The 17,993-nt window shown below is 35.6% G+C and overlaps 1 protein-coding gene and 1 long non-coding RNA gene across 2 annotated transcripts in view; one reads left to right on the top strand and one right to left on the bottom strand.

Moving 5' to 3' along the window:
* LOC137621660 (uncharacterized) overlaps positions 1-17,993 on the bottom strand; it is a 354,990-nt gene that overhangs the window by 100,694 nt on the left and 236,303 nt on the right. The window lies entirely within an intron of this gene.
* The window catches only part of LOC137621657 (protein SpAN-like), a 53,959-nt gene continuing 44,030 nt past the window's right edge, over positions 8,065-17,993 (top strand). The window contains exon 1 of the mRNA XM_068352145.1: positions 8,065-8,194. Within this exon, the coding sequence (XP_068208246.1) occupies positions 8,138-8,194 (57 nt within the window). The 5' untranslated portion in view covers positions 8,065-8,137. The remainder of the gene's footprint in view (positions 8,195-17,993) is intronic.

Below are 17,993 nucleotides of genomic sequence, written 5' to 3'. Positions count from 1 at the left end.
TGAGTCACTCTCAAACTTTGTTAGTTTCTTTGGTCACTGCAACCTCACCATCCTTGTGAGTTAAGGATGAGGCGCTTTGGGGGAACCTATAAGTCTATCTGCTGAGTCATCAGCAGCCATTGCCAGGTCCTCCTTGGTCCTAGATTGGGTGGAGAGGGGGCTTGGGCACTGATCATACGTATAGATGGTTAGTCTCTAGGGTATTGTCCTGCTTGATAGGGCAATGTCACTGTCCCTTGCCTCTGCCATTCATGAGCGGCCTTTAAACCTCAAGTGGAGCAGAGACTAACTCCATGACCCCTATCTATCTCGATGGCCTATTGAATTAAGTCAATCCAAACTAATGTAAACCCAAAATGACATTGGCAAGAGTTATGATAGGGGTAAGAGCGCTTACTTCCATTTTGGTGTAAGCATGTTGAGAGATAATAGGGGGTCATTTTTGCCAAAATTTGATATTTGATAACATACGATTCTCACGGGTAGAATTAGCGTTAGGTCACGCATTATATATATATATATATATATATATATATATATATATGTGTGTGTTTGTTTATATGTATATATACATATATGTGTGTATACATAGTGCATATATATATATATATATATATATATATATATGTATGTATAAATATATATATATATATATATATATATATATATATATATATATATATATATATATATAATGCGCACACATCACCGCACAATACGCACAAATATACCCCCCCCCCCCTCACACACAAATGTATGTAGCCTATGTGTGTATGCATGTGAGTGATCTAACACATGATTCAAGGTCATGTTAATATACCGCTTACAAAACCATTTTTTTTTCTTTTCTAAAGCCGAATGTTTCACTAATTCGTTCGTTAATTAAGTCGAAAGTTTGCATTTACAGTCCTACACGTATAATTATCAGAGATGTTTGAATAAACGGAAAGCTGAGTTCTGAATAATGAATTTAGATATGAAAGGATATGTATTGCATGATATACGTGGAAAATACTATATCAGTTCTGTCACTCTATATTTTGAAATATCAAAGAAGAAACTTTTGTCCAAAGTGTTGACGTAAGATATGAAGTTTGGTAGGTAGAACAAGCGAGTCAAATATCATCTAGCAATAAACTCCAAAGAAGAAGAAAATGAGTAGATGAGCAAGAATGAACTTTGGAGAAGCACAGGAATATGATCAAACATAAACGTGAAAGATAAATGAGACGGATATTAACATACATAAAAATGGAAGAGGAAGGAGACGGCGAAGGACAAACTTCAACATAGAAGAAAAAAGAGAGCACAGAGATGAGCGAACATGAACGTGAAAGAGGAAGAAGAAGATTGATGAATTATGAACCTGGAAGAGGAATAGGGAGAGGAAGAAGAAGAAACCATAAAAGATGAACAATTATGAACGCAGAAGACTAACTAGCTAGAACAGTGGTAAAATGCTCGCCAAGCATTCGCATGGCAGCAGATCGATCCCAGCCCGGGGCCGTGAGTTTAATCTATTTACTGGGGAGGCCACTGCTGTGATTGGGCACCACAGTAGGAGGTTGAGCTTGCCCAGCTGACGTTCTGGTGAGCATCTATTCTCATGATACTGGTACTGAAATCAGACACCTTCTACCTTTAAGAAAACGAAGATAAACAATAATGAACTTTTGAGGAAGAAAGTAGAGTTTGAAAAATGAATTAAAAGTGAATGTAAAATTGAAAGAAGATTGAGATGAACAAAATGAGATAAATTAACGTTTTCGCCCTTCAATGTTTTATCAATGATTTAAAAACGCGAATTCATTTCATTCTGATAGAGCATGATTCATTTTGTTATTACCATCGCGTATCATGGGACAGAAACATCTGTATTATCGATATTATGTCACTCACATTCTTCTTCTTTCTCATCGATATCAATACATTAAGGGTCGGTTGCCTGATGCGTCCTCTAATAGCACCAGCCATGGTTTAAAATTTGGCAAAGGTTTTTTATGATTGCATGTCCTTACAGTCATCAACCACAGTTATAGGCGGTTGGGCTTAACCTTTGACTTGATAGTCCAACTGCAAGGCAGCATTTTCAACATTTATTGTCATTGGGCTTAACCTTGTTATACAGCAAGACTACAAGGCAGTAGCTGTCATCTTAGTCGCTTTCTACGACACGCAGGACAAACGGTGGTATTATTCTTATACCCCTACCAGTACCACAGGGCAACTTACAATCTGTGTTATCAAAGTTTTTATGTCATGAAGTACCCATCTCCGTTAGGTAAGTTTGGAATCTGCCTTAAGCGTCACTGTGCCAGTATGTATTACAGATGACTTGGCATGTCATTTCCCGGTACATCTACATTATATAAATTTCTGCAGATGTCGAAATTGATATAAATGGCTTTATTTTTTTTAATGTGAAATTATATCTTCAGGATAAGTTAATGAGCTCTCTTATAGAATTGATGCGTTTTAGGTTTAAAAGGTTTTACGCGATTTATGTTCGTGAGGTATCATAATTCACAAATTTACATAATCAAGTTGAAATATTTTTTTCAGCGTTCCGTTAGAGTTAATAGCACACTTATAAATCTCATCTCAGTTTCGGCCTCCTTGGACATTTTGAATACATTTATGAATTTCGGCTATACAACCCAATACGGTTGGTGGTGGTGGTGATGTGTGTGTGTGGGGGGGGGGGGGGCAATTGAGCTACGAAGTAGATTTAAAGGTGGACAGCAAAAAGGAAAAGATGAAGTAGAAAATGAGGTAAAGTAGAAGGATATAAAACAAGAACGGCTAAGAATAAGGAACGTTGCTAAGACTTTAAAGTATTGCATACTGAGGTGGTATGGTCATGTCATGAGAAGAGATGAAGTATATTGGGAGGAGAGTGATGGAAATGGAGGTACAGGGAACGAGAAGGAGAGGGAGACCAAGGCGAAGGTGGATGGACTGTATCAAAGATGACCTTCGAGCAAAGGAATTAACCGGTGATGAAGTGTAGATGGAGAAAGCTGACCAGAAACATCGACCCCACATAGAAGTGGGAAAAGATGTAGACAAAGAAGAAGAAGATACAGTATACACAAAGCGAGGACCAATGATGGCCATAAACCTTTGGGCCTCTCTTGAATATTTTGGGAACATGCAGCTGATCTTTTCACCGCCGGAATAGTCTAATGATGGAAAATTATATTGGGGTAGAATATTCCCAAAAAGAGTTTGACGTCACTTTATCGTTATACTGCTATTGCAATCCGGTGAAAAACGAAAAAGTGGAAAATCTTATATCGTCCGTCACATTCAGCGGCTGTAAATCTCTTGGGAAGGTATTTTTCATTACTAAGCGAATAGGTTAATTTTTAAACGACCAGCTTGTCGTAAATTACCATCATAAATTTCTAAAATTAGCAAATTCTCTGAAAAATGTGTGAATTTATTATTAGAGAATATCCTTCATATGACATAAGCAAACGTTTTTATTATAAAATATAGTGCGCACAAGTCTTTCTTCACATTTTATTAATCTTATTCATTATTCAGTAGTTCACTGTTTACTTTTGATATTCCCTTCCTTTTCCTGTTGAACTTTTTGCATAAAAGATGGTAAAAAACCTGTAATAAATGTTGCCAGGCATTTACCGTTTTAAAAACAGATATATTAACGTAAAAGAGTGATATTACGGTTACCAGTCCGTATAAGATAATAACAAAGGAGGGTAAAAATTACGGTCGCCTGTAATTTACTGAAATACGGCTGAGAACAGTATATTTTTACGGAGAATTTCCGATTAAAATTACGGGGTTTCTTTTAACTGTGTACTTTGCAGCCTGGCTTATATTAGCAGTAGTTCAAACTTGCAGTGAATATTTTTTATGTTAATTTAAACGGGCTGACGTAATTCTCTGTTTATAGTTTATACATGAAAGATTTATTTTTATTATGTTACCGTTCTTAAAATATTTTATTTAGATTGTTCATTACTTCTCTTGTAGTTTATATATTTACTGATTTCCCTTCTTCACTGGGCCTTATAGCATCCTGCTTTTCCAACTACGGATATACTTAAGCTAGTAATAATAATAATAATAATAATAATAATAATAATAATAATATATAAATAATTACAATAATAATGATAATAATAATAATAATAATATATAAATAATAATATTAATAATAATAATAATATATAAATAATAACAACAACAATAATAATAATATATGAATAATAACAACAACAACAACAACAACAACAACAACAACAACAACAATAATAATAATAATATATAAATAATAACAACAATAATAATAATAATATATGAATAATAACAACAACAACAACAACAACAATAATAATAATAATAATAATAATAATAATGTAATCGTAACATCTCTAAGTATTATCATTTTTGGAAGTACCATAACCTTTCATGTAGGCTCAAGGAATCAAAAGCGCCATGTCTAAGTTTCTGGGAAGGGAATCGACAACTCAAGAGAATTCCTTTGCGACCTTCGCACTTCCATTCATACACGTATAATACACGATGTCATTATCATCCATATCAGATGGCACGGCCGAGTCGTGGTCGTCTGCGGCCAATTTGTTAACATAGCTCAAGAGTAACTTGGCCTATCTATATTTATTCTTGTTCTCCGTAAAACTTTTAATAGTTTGCTATATCTTTATGCAGAAATACAATATTTTACATTAGATATAATGATTTTTATCAGAATTTTTTAAGGTGAAACTAGAATGTCAATAAATTACCATTAGTTTTGACCACTCATTGAATCAATCCTTCCCCCCAACCCCCCCCCCCCAAAAAAAAAAACAAAAAAACTTAATTTTCGTTTCAGATTATGATCTCTGATGGTCCGACCCCACTCCCGGCTGTCATGAATTATGCCCAAACTCTTCCGGAATGTTTTCCTAAATCTTATTGAACATATACGTTTATTTTTTTTTCCACGCTCTTAATCACGATTTGAAGCGAAGTACCTGAAGTGATCGCCGTCAAATTTTTGCTTATTTCCGTTCTTCCATTTATTGCCTTCGATTTTCCGAAGAGTATGTATTCACCAACGTCTGTTTACTTGTTTTTGTTTGTTTGTGAGCAATTTTACACAATAACTACAGTACCGATTTTGACCAAACTTGGAAGCCACGTTGGGTATGACCCAAGGACGAATCTGTAGCATTTTGGATATCCGGAGTGGTGTTTAGAGCAACAAGATTGCTTGGCGTGGTGAAAGCACACTCTCTACTGAGTGCCCCTCTAGTTCAAAGCGTTATGGAATAATATGATATTTTGTTTTTTCAGAAGTCTCGGCAATATGTCAAATTTGTTAGATTCCCTCATAATCTATATATCAAGCTATCGGAATGTTCATGCAAGTTATGATTGATTTATATACTACGTAATTGTGTATCTATAAGGTGTGTGGATGACGTCCTTGATCGATTTCCCAAAAAAATATATTTTTATTTTGGTACATAGAACTCTTTTAGGAAATTTTGGGGCGCCAACAATTTTCGACATGACTTGTCTGAGAATGAAATCAGCATTACTGTTACAATTACCATTAAGCTTACTGTTTTTCTTTATGTTCTTACAACCATGAATGGCAAAGGCAAGGGACCTTGACAACGCCCTAGAGACTGACCATATATTTATATGATCAGTACCCAAGCTCCCTCTCCACCCAAGCTAGGACTAAGGAGGGCCAGAAAATGGCTGCTGATGACTCAGCAGGTAGACCTAAAGGCTTCCCCCCAAACACCCCCATCCTTAGCTCACAATGATGGTGAGATTGCAGACATTACAAGAAACTATCGACTTTGAGCGGGACTCGAACCCCAGTCTGCCAGATCACCAGGTAGGAACGTTTCCAATAGGCCGTCACAATCTTTTCGCCGGAAGGGTTATTCAGTACTAAGGTACACCTGGAGGAAATACCTCGATAGGAGAAAGCTAAAAAATAGGTGCATAGCTACGGGGTAGAAGGAACGCTGAATACCCTTATGTATTGTCAATACGTCTCTTGTGCCTAAATTTATTCTCGCTCTTACTTCTCCCAAATTCTTAGATTAAGAATATCTTAAGAATGAAATATTCTCTCGTGCATTATTATTAGTTACTCTTAGATCGAGATATTCTTGAGATAAAATTTCAAGAACGATTATTTCATTTATCAATAAATTCTCATTCATTTCTTTATTGTCTCCTATTCCACTTCTCTACAAAAGGTTTCCCATTTCCTTTCTCCTCCATCTACTGAAGTGTTGATTTTTTTTCTTTATTAAAACCATGCATTAAAGGTTAACGGTGTCTGGTTTCAGTTTGTTTCATCAAATTAGATGCTCACCAGAACGTCAGTCGGGAAAGCCCAGCACTTCACTGCGGTGCTTAACAGCAGCAGTGGCCTCCCCAGTAAACAGCTTAAACTTACAGTCCCAGGCTGGGATCGATCTGTTGTCATGCGAATGATAGACGAACACGCTACCACTGTACCAGTCAGGAAAATTCCCAAATCAAATCTATAATCGATGTCGGAATATTATGTTTTGACAGTATAAATCTTTGAAAAATAACAAGCACAAAAAGAAAAACATTTCTAATTTTCTTTCTAGTTCGAATCGTAATCGTAATAAACCTGTCCTCTTGTTATTTTCAAGTTTTTATTATTATTATTATATATATATGTATATATACATATATATGTATATATATATATATATATATATATATATATATATATATATATATATATATATATATATATATATATATATACAGTATATATATATATATCTATATATATATATATATATATATATATTTATATATATATAAATATATATATATATATATATATATATATATATATATATATGAAAGATTTATTTCATTGTTATTGTTGTTCTTAAACTTCTATTTAAAGTCTTTCTTACTTCCTTTCCTCACTGAGCTACATTCCCTGTTGGAGCCCTTGGGCTTATAGCATCCTGCTTTTCCAACTAGGGTAGTAGCTTAGAAAGTAATAATAATAATAATAATAATAATAATAATAATAATAATAATAATAATAATAATAATAATATTCTGATCAGAAGTTTAGGGCGATGATAATATTTACGATAAATTTTAAATAAACATTTTAAGCTATAAGACCTGTTCGGTTTATGATGATCATTCAAGAATGTAGAAATATAATATTTCGTGAGCTACATTCACAAAGATTGGGGTTGCGAGACCCTTACGTTGTCCTATATATCTGAAGGCTGTGGTGGATTTGGTGTGATGAACCCTTGTCTTCTAAAGTCCACGACGCTATTCATTCGTCTACATTAATTAATATTATTATTATTATTATTATTATTATTATTATTATTATTATTATTATTATTGTTGTTTTTGTTGTTGTTGTTGTCATAAATATTATTATTATTATCATTATTATTATTATTGATGTGAATTTGAGCAAAGACACCATACAGTTTTTAATTTCTATTCATCTTTGTTGAAAAGTAAGGAAAGCAGCTTTATCAATTAAGGAGCTAATTAAATTTGAAACAAATAATGTTAATTAAAATTACTACTGTCGATATAAGGCCATGTCTCCGAATTAATACTAAATATATATATATATATATATATATATATATATATATATATATATATATATATATATATAATATATATAAAGGATTAAAGGAATTTTTTATGTCATTCTCCCCTTATTCCTTACCTTTTATGAGAATCTCATTTCTAGCGGAGAAATTTGTACAATATATAAGTATAAAAAATATTATAAATATCAATTTAAGTCGCTCTTCTATTAGCATTAAAATGCTTCTTTAGTCACAATTGCTACCGTAAATAATAGACACTAAATATTCTTCAACGGAAACACATCACGCAAAGCGAAAACAAAAATTAAACTAAATACAAGAAATGTGTCATTCGTAAATTAGGAGTTAAATTCCCTCTTAACTCATCCACCCACTTCACCTCGCTGCTAATGACATCGGCACACACCTGTGTCCATCTCTGAGTATTTAATAAGAGCTTCGAAGTCGGGAGATCAAGTTGTAATCTGACGAGGGTCGAGTCGTATCCAGTCGTCATGGCGGGAATACAAAACCTATTCTTAGGAATCATCACTCTCCTCTTTATTGGTCAAGTAAGATATTTTGAATTTTTATTGTTTTTTTTTTCTTCAATTTTTTTTTTTTTTTTTTTTTTTTTTTTTTTTTTTTTTTTTGCCACGTTAGGCGTTACTCTTGAACTGTTCTAGTTTTCTAAAAGCATTTATGGCGCGAGGTCGTTAGCCCCGGTCCTTATTATTATTAATACAATTATCATTATTATTATTATTATTATTATTATTATTATTATTATTACAAGCTAGACTATAACCCTAGTCAGAAATTGTAAAGGAGTCTTATATTTTTTCTTGAGGTAGTAGGTTGGCCAAGGCACCAGCCGCCCGTTGAAATACTACTGCCAGAGAGTTATGGGGTCCTTTGACTGGCCAGACAGTACTACGTTGGATCCTTCTCTTTGGTTACGGTTCTTTCTCTTTGCCTACACATACGCCGAATAGTCTGGCCTATTCTTAACAGATTCTCCTCTGTCCTCACACACCTGACAACACTGAGGTTACTAAACAATTCTTCTTCGCTCAAGGGGTTAACTACTGCACTGTATTTGTTCTGTGGCTACTTTCCTCTTAGTAAGGGTAGAAGAGACTCTTTAGCTATGGTAAGCAGCTCTTCTAGGAGAAGGACACTCCAAAATCAAACCATTGTTCTCTAGTCTTGGGTAGTGCCATAGCCTCTGTACCATGGTCTTCCACTGTCTTGGGTTAGAGTTCTCTTGCTTGAGGGTACAATCAGGCACACTATTCTATTTGATTTCTCTTCCTCTTGTTTTGTTTAAGTTTTCATAGTTTATATAGGAAATATTTATTTTAATGTTACTCTTCTTAAAATATTTTATTTTTCCTTCTTTCCTTTCCTTACTGGGCTATTTTCCCTGTTGGGGCCCCTGGGCTTATAGCATTTTGCTTTTCCAGCTAGGGTTGTAGCTTAGCAAATAATAATAACCACCAACCAAATATTAGTCCGGTCCTTCCTTGCATAACTTCAACTAAGGTTTATTTCATTGACGACTTTAATTTCAGTTGAAATCAATTATTAATCTACTGATGGATTAAACTAGTGCCTAATTGATTTAACACTAAAGAATATAAAAAAGTCGATTAATCTAATAAAGGATAGAAAAAATATTCATTGAAAAAATATATCTGCAAACACCTCCTCGCGATACAGTCAAAAACTCAAGTTTTCCGATAAAGGAGAGAGAGAGAGAGAGAGAGAGAGAGAGAGAGAGAGAGAGAGAGAGAGAGAGAGAGAGAGAGAGAGAGAGAGTGTCCCACGAAAGTTTATAGAAGAAATCTTCCCTGATGGTGCAAACAATTTCAGTATCAAGAAAAAATTCTGTATCTTGGTATCTTGACGGTGAAATTACCTTAATGTTTTTCATGTATAGAGATATTCAATGTAGGGAATATTTGGAATTTTTATCGCTTTTTCATCAGCATTATGTTCATACAACAATTATTTTAAAGACTTTTTTCTGCATTTTAGTGCTTTGAATTGATGGTAAATAATGTAATAAAACTCTATATAATACTTGAAACACCAATAATAACAGCAACAACAACAAATAATAATAATAATAATAATAATAATAATAATAATAATAATAACAATAATAATAATATTATTAATAATAATAATAATAATAATAATACTAATAATACTAATAATAATAATAATAATAATAGAAACTTGGCTAGTCCGATGAAAAAAAAAATTGTGGTCCACTGTGATTAACCTTACATTGTAAGGTTCCCGAAGTGTTCATAAATCTGTAATTTAGTTGTAGAACCATAATTTAACCAGTCACCTGGTCATTCATGGTCATTTTCGAACTCTTCGGATCGCATGGTCATTTTCGAACTTTCTCAGATTGCAGGGTAATTTGCAAACTCTTTTCAGATCGCCTATTCATTCGTGAACTCTTCTCACATCGCAGTCATTTGTGAACTCTTCTAAGATTGCATGGTCATTTGTGAGCTCTTTTCAGATCGCATGTTCATTCGTGAACTCTTCTCAGATTGCATGGTCATTTGTGAAGTCTTCTCAGATTGCATGTTCATTCGTGAACTCTTCTCAGATTGCATGTTCATTCGTGAACTCTTAGAGTCGCATGGTTATTCATGAACTCTTAGAAATCGCATGGTCATTCGTGAACTCTTCTCAGATCGCACGGTCATTCGTGAACTCTTCTAAGATCGCATGTTCATTCGTGAACTCTTCTCACATTGCAGTCACTCGTGAACTATTCTAAGATTGCATGGTTATTTGTGAACTCTTTTCAGATCGCCTATTCATTCGTGAACTCTTCTCACATCGCACAGTCATTTGTGAACTCTTCTAAGATTGCATGGTCATTTGTGAACTCTTTTCAAATCGCATGTTCATTCGTGAACTCTTCTCACATCGCACAGTCATTCGTGAACTCTTCTAAGATTGCATGGTTATTTGTGAACTCTTTTCAGATCGCCTATTCATTCGTGAACTCTTCTCACATCGCACAGTCATTCGTGAGCTCTTCTCAGATTACATGGTCATTTGTGAACTGTCTTCAGATCACAAGTTCATTCATGAACTCTTAGAGCCACATGGTTATTCATGAACTCTTAGAATCGCATGGTCATTCGTGAACTCTTAAAATCGCATTCATTCGTGAACTCTTAAAACCACATGGTCATTCGTAAACTCTTAGAATCACATGGTCATTTGTGAACTCCTAGAATCGCATGGTCATTCGTGAACTCTTAGAATCGCAGGATTATACATGAACACACAGAATCGCATGGTCATTTGTGAATTACTGGAATCGCATGGTCATTTGTGAATTACTGGAATCGCATGGTCATTCATGAACTCTTAGAGTCGCAAGGTCATTCATGAACTCTTAGAATCGCATGGTCATTCGTGAACCCTTAGAATCGCAGGGTCATTCATGATCTCTTATAATCGAAGGGGAATTCATGATCTCTCAGAATCACAGGGTCATTTGTGAACTCTCAGAAACACATGGTCATTCGTGAACTCTTGAAATCGCATGGTCATTTGTGAACTCTTAGAATCGCATGGTCATTCATGAACTCTTAGAATTGCATGGTTATTCGTGAACTCTAAGTATTGCAAGGTCATTTGTGAACTCTTAAAATTGCCTGGTCATTCATGAATTCCTAGAATCGCATGGTCCTTTTGTCAACTCTCACAATCGCATGGTCATTTGTGAGCTCTTAAAATCACAGGGTCATTTGTGAACTCTTAGAATTGCAGGGTCATTCGTGAACTCCTAGAATCGCATGGTCATTCATGAACTCTTAGAATCGCATGGTCATTCGTGAACTCTTGGAATCGCATGGTCATTGGTGAACTCTTAGAATCACATGGGCATTCGTGAACTCTTAGAATGGCAAGGTCATTCGTTAACTCTTAGAATCGCATGGTCATTCGTGAACTCTTAGAATCGTGTGGTCATTCGTGAACTCTTATAATCGCGTGGGCATTCGTGTACTCTTAGAATCGCATGGTCATTCGTGAACTCTTAGAATTGCATGGGCATTCGTGAACTCTTAGAATCCCAGGGTCATTCGTGAACTCTTAGAATCGCTTGGTCATTCATGAACTCTTAGCATTGGTTGGTCATTCATGAACTCTTAAAATCGCATAGTCATTCATGAACTCTTAGAGTCGCATGGCCATTCGTGAACTCTTAGAATCGCAGGGTCATTCATGATCTCTTATAATCGAAGTGTAATTCGTGATCTCTCAGAATCGCAGGATCATTTGTGAACTCTCAGAAACACATGGTCATTCGTGAACTCTTAAAATCGGATGGTCATTCGTGAACTATTAGAATTGCATGGTCATTCGTGAATTCCTGGAGTCACATGGTCATTTGTGAACTCTTAGAATCGCATGGTCATTCATGAACTCTTAGAATTGCATGGTTATTCGTGAACTCTAAGTATTGCAAGGTCATTTGTGAACTCTTAAAATTGCCTGGTCATTCATGAATTCCTAGAATCACATGGTCCTTTTGTCAACTCTTACAATCGCATGGTCATTTGTGAGCTCTTAGAATCACAGGGTCATTTGTGAACTCTTAGAATCACAGGGTCATTTGTGAACTCTTAGAATCACAGGGTCATTCGTGAACTCTTAGAATCGCATGGTCATTGGTGAACTCTTAGAATCACATAGGCATTCGTGAACTCTTAGAATCGCAAGGTCATTCGTGAACTGTTAGAATCTCATGGACATTCGTGAACTCTTAGAATCGCATGGGCATTCGTGAACTCTTAGAATCCCAGGGTCATTCATGATCTCTTAGAATCGATTGGTCATTCATGAACTCTTAGAATCGGTTGGTCATTCGTAAACTCTTAGAATCGTATGGTCATTCTTGAACTCCTAGAATCGCAGGGTCATTCGTGAACTCCTAGAATTGCGGGGTCATTCGTGAACTCTTAGGATCGCATGGTCATTCGTGAACTCGTACGATCGCATGGTCATTCTTGAACTCTTAGAATTACAAGGCCATTCATGAACTCTTAGAATGGCTCTTAGAATCGCATAGTCATTCGTGAACTCTTAGAATCGCAAGGTCATTCGTGAACTCTTAGAATCGCATGGTCATTCGTGAACCCTTAGAATCGCAAGGTCATTCGTGAACCCTTAGAATCGCAAGATCATTCGTGAACCCTTAGAATTGCAAGGTCATTCGAGAACTCTTAGAATCGCAAGGTCATTCATGAACTCTTAGAATCGCATGGTCATTCGTGAACTCTTAGAATCGCATGGTCATTCGTGAACCCTTAGAATCGCAAGGTCATTCGAGAACTCTTAGAATCGCAAGGTCATTCGAGAACTCTTAGAATCGCAAGGTCATTCGTGAACTCTTAGAATCGCATGGTCATTCGTAAACTCTTAGAATCGCAAGGTCATTCGTGAAATCTTAGAATTGCATGGGCATTCGTGAACTCTTAGAATCGCATGGGCATTCGTGAACTCTTAGAATCACATGGTCATTCGTGAACTCTTAGAATCGCATGGTCATTCGTGAACTCTTAGAATCTCATGGTCATTCGTGAACTCTTAAAATCACATGGTCATTCGTGAACTCTTAGAATCGCATAGTCATTCGTGAACTCTTAGAATATCATGGTCATTCGTGAACTCTTAAAATCACATGGTCATTCGTGAACTCTTAGAATCGCATAGTCATTCGTGAACTCTTAGAATCTCATGGTCATTCGTGAACTCTTAAAATCACATGGTCATTCATGAACTCTTAGAATCGCATAGTCATTCGTGAACTCTTAAAATCTCATGGTCATTCGTGAACTCTTAGAATCACATAGTCATTCGTGAACTCTTAGAATCGCATGGTCATTTTGTGAACTATTCAGATCGTAATGAGAGAAGACTGCTTTTGGGAACCCTTCACACTTACGGAAACAATATGACAAAAATGTTCTAGTCAAAAGACATAAATTTACTATGATGTCCTCCCCGGTTTATAGAAACTCCTACCTACTTGAATTCAGTAATCTAAACGGGATGCACTGTTCCAAGAGCCCGTGTCTGGTCTTTGGACTTGTTAAAAGAATCACGTGGTACAAAATATTAAGAAACCTGAAATACGAAAAGAGCATATGATCTACACTAAGATGGAATCCATGCTTAAGACGGATTTCCACTTATCTATAATAGATAAGTCCGATATGTGTATTTTTGTGTTCACGTGCTATAGCAAATCATGGAAATCGGGAAGTCATTTCTTTGATAGGCCACCTAAAATTTAAGGGATTTGAGTTATCTAGTTTTACGATGATAATAATAATAATAATAATAATAATAGATGCGTACCATAAAACCGAACTCAAATTGAAAATAACAGGAACGAATAAGAGATTGATACTAATGGAAAGTCGGTCACTTTTAATTAATCATGAATATCTTCAACACCGAAAGAAAATCAATAAAGGAAATGAAAGACCGCAGATTTATCGAAACCTATTTCACGTTGCCTTAATGAAATGAAGTTTGAAGCCATTATAAAATGTTCTTTTGAGTTAATCTAATAAGTGAGTGTGTGTGTAGCCAGCTTTAGACATAATCCTTAACTAATATGAAAAAAACCACCTTCAGGTGTGGCTTCACACCTGATAAGGATAATTAATTCTATTAACACTTGTTGTAGAGTGTAGCTCTTCTTAGCCTTGTTTGCAACAGGAATTTGCACTTAAGGAACGTAGTATTGTCAAAATTTTGATGAGTAGCTGTTGATAAAGAGAAGGAAATTTATCAGTTTGTGTTATCCATTTTAAAGCATTCCACAAATCTTCTAATTGTTTATACCTATTAAATTTTCTTCAAACAGTTTTTAGCAATATTTCGATTCGATCGTAGGTTTCTTATAACCTTGCTTAAGTTTATATAATCATTCCATTCCTAAACCGGATAAAAGAGAAGGGTTTAGTTCAAAGCTGTACATCGTAGAAGAGGGGTTACTGTAACTGGCAACGAAGATTAACGGTCGAGTTCAGGTGATAGACGCGCCATAATGAGACTATAAATCAAACGTCTTCAGTATTTAACTTTCTGGCCCGTTACAGACAGTTATCAAATACACACACACAAATTATATATATATATATATATATATATATATATATATATATATATATATATACACATCTATATATATATACATATATATATATATATATATATATATATATATATATATATACACATCTATATATATATATATATATATATATATATATATATATACATATATATATATATATATATATATATATATATATATATATACACACATCTATATATATATATATATATATATATATATATATATATATATATATATATATATATACCATGGCACTTCCCCCAATTTTGTGGGGTAGCCGACATCAAACAAATGAAAAAAGGGGACCTTTCCTCTCTACGTTCCTTCCAGCCTGACAAGGGACTCAACCGAGTTCGGCTGGTACTACTAGGGTGCCACAACCCACCCTCCCCGTTATCCACCACAGATGAAGCTTCATAACGCTGAATCCCCCACTGCTGCTACCTCTGCAGTCATCCAAGGCAACGGAGGAAGCAGCAGGATTTACCGGAACTGAATCACAATCGCTCGCCATTTATTCCTATTTCTAGCACGCTCTCTTGCCTCTCTCACATCTATCCTCCTATCGCCCAGAGCTTTCTTCACTCCATCCATCCACCTGAACCTTGGCCTTCCTCTTGTACTTCTCCCATCAACTCTTGCATTCATCACCTTCGTTAGCAGACAGCCATTTTCCATTTTCTCAACATGGCCAAACCACCTCAACACATTCATATCCACTCTAGCTGCTAACTCATTTCTTATACCCGTTCTTACCCTCACTACTTCGTTCCTAACCCTATCTACTCGAGATACACCAGCCATACTCCTTAGACATTTCATCTCAAATACATTCAATTTCTGTCTCTCCATCACTTTCATTCCCCACAACTCCGATCCATACATCACAGTTGGTAAAATCACTTTCTCATACAGAACTCTCTTTACATTCATGCCCAACCCTCTATATTTTACCACCCCCTTAACTTCCCCCAACACTTTGCATCCTTCATTCACTCTCTGACGTACATCCGCTTCCACTCCACCATTTGCTGCAACAACAGACCCCAAGTACTTAAACTGATCCACCTCCTCAAGTAACTCTCCATTCAACATGACATTCAACCTCGCACCACCTTCCCTTCTTGTACATCTCATAACCTTACTCTTACCCACAATAACTGTCAACTTCTTTCTCTCACACACCCTTCCAAATTCTGTCACTAATCGGCCAAGCTTCTCTTCTGCATCTGCAACCAGTACAGTATCAACCACAAACAACAACAGATTTACCTCCCATTCATGGCCATTCTCGTCTACCAGTTTCAATCCTCATCCAAGCACACGAGCATTAACCTCTCTCACCACTCCATCAACATACAAGTTAAATAACCACGGCGACATCACACATCCCTGTCTCAGCCCCACTCTCACTGGAAACCAATCGCTCACTTCATTTCCTATCCTAGCCTAACACATGCTTTACTACCTTTGTAGAAACTTTTCACTGCTTGCAACAACCTTCCACCAACTCCATATAGCCTCATCACATTCCATATTGCTTCCATATCAACTCTATCATACACTTTCTCCAGATCCATAAACGCAACATACAACTCCTTACCTTTTGCTAAATATTTCTCGCACATCTGCCTAACTGTAAAAATCTGATTCATACAACCCCTACCTCTTCTAAAACCACCCTGTACTTCTAAGATTGCATTCTCTGTTTTATCCTTAATCCTAGTAATCAGTACTCTACCATACACTTTTCCAACTACACTCAACAAACTAATACCCCTTGAATTACAACACTCATGCACATCTCCCTTTCCCTTATATAGTAGAACAATACATGCACAAACCCAATCTACTGGTACCATTGACAACACAAAACACATATTAAACTGTTCTAAAGTTATTTTATTTTTCCTTGTTTCCTTTCCTCACTCAGCTATTTTCCCTGTTGGAGCCACCGGGCTTATAGCATTCTGCTTTTCCAACTAGGGTTGCAGCTCAGCAAGTAATAATAATAATAATAATAATAATAATAATAATGATAATAATAATAATAATAATAATGGAGGCGAGGTAGAGGGCTAAAAGGAATGTGGAGTTGGGACGCGATAGATCTGATTTTTTTATTTAGCTTAGTTAATGTCAATCAACTAAAAAAAATAACTAATTAAATTGGATAAAATATGGGATTGATTAAATCTTAAATCCACTCTCCAGTTAGTTCCAGTGGAGACTTCCGAATACTCTGTAAATCTAGGAAAGGTTAACGTAATTGATAAAAAAAAAATAACTTCAAGTTCTTCGGACAATTTATTATTATTATAATTATTAAATGCTAAGCTACAACCCTAGTTGGAAAAGCAGGATTCTATAAGCCCAGGGGCTCCAACAGGGAAAATAGAAAATTACTCGAAATATGGTAGAATGAATGAATTAAAACACCTCCTCAGGATGTATTTATCACCAAATTTCGTACGTAAAAGACTCAATATGCCATTTTTAGTACAGTTTAAAATGATATAGACCGGATGGGTTTTCAAAAGTAAATTTGAAACCAAGAATCACATCTAAAATTTTAATTGAGTTGTTCATACCTCTAAAGAGACATCGTTAATACAAAGATGTGGATGTTGAGGAACCACTAATCTCGACCTACTAACTATCATACTTTGACTTTATTAGGGTTCAACTTCATGCCCCATACACTAATTTTAGCTACATCTCTATTGAGGAATTCAGAAACAACAGGTCTACATTCAGTAGATGGAATTGACGCAGAGAGAGTAGCATCAACCTTTGACTGGCCAAACAGTACCACATTGGATCCCTATTTCTGGTTACGGATCCCCTTTCCTTTGCCTACATAATAACCAAATAGTCTGGCCTATTCTTTCCAAATTCTCCTCTTTCCTCATACACCTGGCAACACGGAGATTACCAAAAAAAAAAAAATTTCACTCAAGGGGTTAACTACTACACTGTAATTGTTTAGTGGCTATGTTCCTCTTGGTAAGGGTAGAAGAGACTCTTTAGCTATGGTAAGCAGCTCTTCTAGAAGGGCACTCCAATATCAAACAATTTTCTTTAGTCTTGGGTAGTGCCATAGCCTCTGTACCATGGTCTTCCACAGTCTTGGGGTTCTCTAGCTTAAGGGTACACTCGGGCACACTATTCTA

Source organism: Palaemon carinicauda, chromosome 28 (genome assembly GCF_036898095.1).
Source record: "Palaemon carinicauda isolate YSFRI2023 chromosome 28, ASM3689809v2, whole genome shotgun sequence".
Lineage (NCBI taxonomy): Eukaryota > Metazoa > Arthropoda > Malacostraca > Decapoda > Palaemonidae > Palaemon > Palaemon carinicauda.
The sequence above is the reverse complement of the archived record's forward strand: the minus strand, read 5'-3'. Positions and strand labels throughout refer to the sequence as shown.